The following is a 5,913-nucleotide window of genomic DNA, read 5'->3' as shown; positions in this document are numbered from 1 at the left end:
CTACCCCAAAATTATCCAACAGAAATGGGGATAGAAGGTGGACTTGCATATACTTGATGACTGGATGTAACTGTCCACAGCTTGTAGCAATGTCCATGTTAAAACTGAAAGCACTAGAGAAATCCCTAGTAGGTTTCATAAAAGTTTAGCTTTTTTTTTTTGCTTTTTGGGGTAAAAACTGCTTGAAGGGGTACTTAAATTTCCAGGGAAATGGTATATGTTTGAATGTAATTGTCTCCTGTAGCAATGCTTGCATTTTCGCTACTCAAAGAATGCATCTACACATCGCCGTACGTCACTGTAAGGTGCACTATGGCAACATGATCACATGGGTCTACACATGATCACCAGCTATGCCGCCATAGCAGCACACTCCCCCGTTATAGCGGCACACCCAGCAATTATTGTGTGCCACTATGGCAGCATAGAGGCAAAATCTAACCATGTGCATGGCTCAGTAACCACCCATTCTGGGCTGTGCTTTAGTACTTTCAAAAGCAATCACATGAATCTACACATGATCACCAGCTATGTCGCTGTAGCAGTACACTCCCCAGCTGTAGTGATGCACTCCCCAGTTATTGTGTGCCAATGTGGCAATGTAGTGGCAAAATTAACCATGCGCTGCGCACATGGCACAGTAACCACCCATACTGCACCATGCTTTCGTACAGTTATAGCAACGTTGCTATACGGTGATGTGTAGACACACCCAAAAGGAAACACTGCTGCAGCTGTTGTGTTGAGGCCTTCCCTTTGTTTCCAGGTAGGCTTTTAAGGCATGGATGGCATAAATCTTATTGTTCTTTATGAATGAGTTTATATTTTAATTAATTAATTTTTCCATCCTCGATTTGTTATTGCCTGTATTCCTTGCTGTGACTCTGCATTCCATATTCTGTTAGATATTTTTAAAATATTCTGCCAGGTTTTAAATAAAATTTAAAATGATACATTTCTGAATTAGTGTGTTCAATATTGCTATTAATCCGGATGAATTTCCTCTTTTGTTTTTTGATATTTATGTTGACTGGTCTTCCTGCCTTCATTTTTGCCTTCCCTTGAGGCCATGAAAATAAACAAGTCATCTGCACTTTGGTTTTAGTAATGTTTTGGTATCTGGTTCAAGTGAACACAGTGCTGCAAAGTCTGGATTGTAAACATGGTAAGGGAATATTTAAGACCCAACTGTTCATACTAAAATAAATAAATAAGCATGAAATAATTGAATAGTAAGGTCTTAAAACAGCTTTTTGAGAGAACTCTTTATTGTACCAGCAAGCAGTTCCTGACATTATCCTTTATGCAGATTAAATAGGTCTTCAGGGAAAAATGGTAAAATACAAAAAATGTTCCATTTTTTTTGAGAAGGAGATGAAGTAATAATCCTCCCCAGTAACCTTGCTTCTTATTATGCATCCATTTAAACTGCAGGCAGAAGAATATTAGGGGACCAAGAGTAAAATAAAATTGTTGCTCAGTACTATCAAGATGGTATTCTATCTTCTAGTATAATTGTAACTATACCTGCACCTTAATTATAGTCTCAAGCTACAATAAAACCATTAGGTGGTTTTGAAATGATATGGGGACAGAGCTGAAATAACTTCTACACTGTATGATGAAACAGAATTCTAACTGGACCCACTACTTTGGGATAAATCATAATTAATGGATAGGTATTCTGTCTAAGCCAGTGCAATGAAGGAAGAGGTTAATTTTTCAGTGTCTGTTTTAGTCTGAAAATGTTATGAGGCCAGTAAAAATGTTTCAGTTTTTGACAAAATATTGATATAAAGCTTTGATATTGTTGTAGAAAAAGGGAAATAATGGCAAAAAAATTCAAGTATGCATGATATCTGCTATTCTGTCTCTCTTTGCTTTGATTTTTATCAGCAAAAACATTACTGTGTATTTCTTTTGTTTAACATCTTGTGTAAAATGAATAATAAGAAACCACAATAGTATCTTGTAGAATATCATGAATAGCAGATGCCTGATATGGGATGATAGAACAACTATTCAATATTTTTTTTTAAATCTCAAACTGAGAGATGAGCTTCTTGGTCTTGCATTGGGTCCTGAATATCCAATCACAGGAATGAGACCCCAGAAGGCCAGAGAGGGCCATACTAGCTGACCTCTGCATTGGACCAGGATTTTATTTTTCTTATTAAGGGCCTGCTCCAAACTCAGTTGCAGCCAGTGGGAGTTTTGAATCAGGGCCAAATCCTTGCAGATGTCCTTTCTTTAGTTCAAAGCTTGGCTGCCATCCTTTCGGCTTTTATTAACAAAGTCACCAAAGAAACAAAGTAAAGGAAAGGATGTTTTCCTGGGGGTTTACTGTTTCTAATTAAAATGTTTAGTCACCAGAAATGTCCTTATTTTTGTTTCAGATCAAAATTACACCATTGGGTGGGGAACAGGAGGTCTTTTAGGAACACTGTATAAAATCTGAAAAGCAGAGCATGTAATCTTTTGGCCTTTCACTGAGTGTAGCTCTGTGCTGGTATTTTGGACAGCTAGCTCTCTGAGGAACAAACTCAGGAAAGAATGTCAGAGATGATTAGGAATGGCAGGGATGGAAGCATACTTTACTGGAAATGTTGGCTAACCTTACATTATAATTGCTGTACTGAAGCAGTAAACAGCTTCTATCCTTCTGATCTTTCTGGTGAAGAACAAGCAATGGCTACACTTATTTTTCATGTGAATTTTGCAGTGCCTCATACTTTATGGTGTTTATATTGCTAGTTCTGTTGTGTACATTACAATTAATGGAAATTTCTCATTACTGTGTTGGATCATCACAGAAGTATTGACATAATATTTGCGCCTCGGCTTTATGCCTTAGGGATATATGTTCATTTGTTCCCCGGCTTGTTTTTCATGACATATGCTGCTTTCAATGAGCAGTCGGAGTCAGGTTCTGATCTCCAGCACACTGCTGTGTATTGGGAATAGGTCCACTGAAATCAGTAGATTCTTCTAGTTTTACATTAGTGTTACTGAGGTCAGACTTTTCCTCAGTGAATGGGCTAACATCATCTCTAACTTTTGGCAGACAGAATGCTGTAAGTGGAAGACAAATGGATGGCTTCAAACCATTGCCAAAATCTCTTTATTACAGAGATTGAACTCTATAGCAGAGATGTTCAAATTATGACAGAAGGGTAATCAGATTATTATAGGGAAAACAAGAATTCTGTTTCTGTCAGCATCAGTATTTGAGCCATAATGGCAGTTTGAAGAGCACTCTGGAGACACGTGGCTGATTGAATCACAGCTTTATGTTATACTGTTTCTTCTTCCTGGAGGGTAGGGCTAGGATTAAGAGTGAGCTAGACAAGTTGGAGGATTGGGCCAAAAGGAATCTCATGCAGTTCAACAAGGACAAGTGCAAAGTCCTGCACTTAGGACAGAACAAATCCATTGATCAGTACAGACTGGGGGCTGACTGGCTGGGCAGCAGCTCTGCAGAAAAGGACCTGGGGGTTACAGTGGACAATGAATTGAACATGAACCAGCAGTGTGCCCTTGTCACAAAGAAGGCTAACAGCATACCGGACTGCATTGGCATGCGTGTTGCCAGTAGGTCAAGAGGAACAATTATTTCCCTCTATTCAGTGCTGGAGAGGGAACATCTGAGTACTGTATTCAGTTTTGGGTCCCCCCATTATGGAAAGCATGTGGAGATATTGGAGAGTGTCTTGTGGAGGGAAACAACAATGGTGCAGGGGTGGGGGACATGACTTTTGAGGGAACTGGACTTATTTAGTCTAGAGAAGAGGAGACCGAGAGGGGACTTAATAGCAGCCTTCAACTCCCTGAAAGGGGGTTCAAAAGAGGATGAAGCTAGACTGTTCTCAGTGGTGGCAGATGACAGAACAAGGAGCAATGGTCTCAAATTGCAGCAAGGGAGGTTTAAGTTAAATATTAGGAAGAATTTTCTTACTAGGCAGGTAGTAAAACACTGGACCAGGTTATTCAGAGAGATGGTGGAATCTCCATCCTTGGAGGTTTTCAAGACCCAGCTAGACAAAACTTTGGCTGGGATGATCTTGTTGGGGCTGGTCCTGCTTTGCACAGGGGATTGGACTAGATGACCTCCTGAGGTCCCTTCCAGCCCTGACTGTCTATGATTCTAAGGCATAGGAATGGTTAGGTCCTCACAGCAATTTCCTTTGGGGAGGAGGGAAGATTTCAAGTAACCCAAAAGTGGGTGGTCAGTTGGAAAGACTAATAATGTCTCCTTAGTTCATGCTTGGGGCCATAACATGGAAACATATTGGAGGAGCCATACTGTAAAATATCTACATATTTTTCCCCACCTCTTTGTTTTTAAGGGTTGTTTATTTTGTTACCTTTTTCATTCTACGTAGTGATAACTGCTCTATAATTTTACTAAAAGTGAATGTTTTAACTGAGGTCAGAATTTACCTGGATGAATTTGCCTTTTTCCTTAGAGCTTAAAGCACTGTGATTGAAGCACATAGATAAGACCATACCTGGGAGGGAGAGGAGCTATGGGCTAGTCTTTTTGGTCTGTGTTTGTTCATCATCTAGCACAACAGGGTACTGATTCATGACCAGGGCTCCTAGATGCTGGGCAATACACATCATTAGCTGCAATAAGAGAACTGCATAGTCCATGAGACTTGATGGTTCAAATAGTGTTTTAAGTAGTGAAGATTAGTTTTTTTCTTTTAGTACAGTAAAATGAAAGACCATATTTGATATCAGCTTGGTATACAGTACATTCTCTAAAGGACTACAGTATGTCCTTTGGGCTTGATAATCAAGCCAATGTTTTTCATAGTTGGCTACTTTGATGTACGCCAACTAATAATAGCTATTACAGAAATAAAAGTCTGAATTAGTTTTGCAAATGAGTCCTAGCTCCTATAAAACTGGTGGTGATTTTTGAAATGCAAGCAAGACTTATGTTTCACCATGAAAAAAAGAACAATGGAAAAAATATATGCGTGAGGTAAGGATTTTTGTGGGTGATGCCTTTTATTGAACTAACTACATTGTTGGGATAAAGTTAGAAATGCTTTCAAACGCAAGGCATCAGGTCTGAGGGAAGAAGCAGACACAGCAATGATTAAAAACAGTGGAAGAAATTAGGCCTGTCTGTCTTATCCTTGTTTTATGTGATAAAACTGAACTGAGTGAGCTTCACTGAATTAGTGCTGCTTCACATTTATGTACAGAATATTTTCAACTGTTGAACTAAATAATAGATGGTTAAAATCCAGTATAAATAACTGGATTATTACAAAATAACACCTATATATTCACAGTTTAAATTGGAGCTATTTACAAAGCAGATTAACCAGCATTTAAAATATAACATACATTCTGTGGAGAAAGTTGCTAAGATGTTTGTGTGCATCTCTGTACAAGGAAAGAAATATCATCATCTTTTGTGGTGTTCTGGTAGATGTCTTGTGAAAAGTACTGACTGAACATGGAAAACAAAGCAACAGATGGCACAACCTTATAATAGGTCAGTAAACTCTTAAAGTGCAAAACTGCCAGTCCTGAAATTGAAAACAGGTGGCAAAAAATTCACTTGGAGACTTGGCATTTGTATGTAATCAGTTACTTTAAGTGTCTTGGTCAGACACATATTGGTTTCACTGCTGATTGCAATTTAGCAACTAAAGGAACCAACACTTGTATTTAATTAGAATACTATAGTTATAACTGATCACCTTTTTATATTACTTTCTTTCTATTTTTTCCTAGGATAGACCCTGGTTTAACAACCTTTTTTTTTTTTTGGTTGAGTTGTGTTTCACAATGTCTTTTATTATACCAGTAGTAATATGGTTTGCAGTAGTATTTGTGGCAAATAGTTTCTTTCTCAGAGTAGTTAAGTCAGGGGTGGGCAAATTATTTGGGCTC

At 38.4% G+C, this 5,913-nt stretch overlaps 1 protein-coding gene across 1 annotated transcript in view; it reads left to right on the top strand.

Annotated features, from left to right (window-relative positions):
* The first annotated feature begins 1,092 nt into the window (after positions 1-1,092).
* PLXDC2 (plexin domain containing 2) overlaps positions 1,093-5,913 on the top strand; it is a 467,547-nt gene continuing 462,726 nt past the window's right edge. Inside the window, exon 1 of the mRNA XM_019508320.1 lies at positions 1,093-1,165. Within this exon, the coding sequence (XP_019363865.1) occupies positions 1,108-1,165 (58 nt within the window). The 5' untranslated portion in view covers positions 1,093-1,107. The remainder of the gene's footprint in view (positions 1,166-5,913) is intronic.

This window comes from Gavialis gangeticus, unplaced genomic scaffold, assembly GCF_001723915.1.
Source record: "Gavialis gangeticus isolate Ggan-Ray unplaced genomic scaffold, GavGan_comp1, whole genome shotgun sequence".
NCBI lineage: Eukaryota > Metazoa > Chordata > Crocodylia > Gavialidae > Gavialis > Gavialis gangeticus.
Note: the sequence above shows the minus strand (reverse complement) of the source record. Positions and strands in the feature narration are given on the sequence as shown.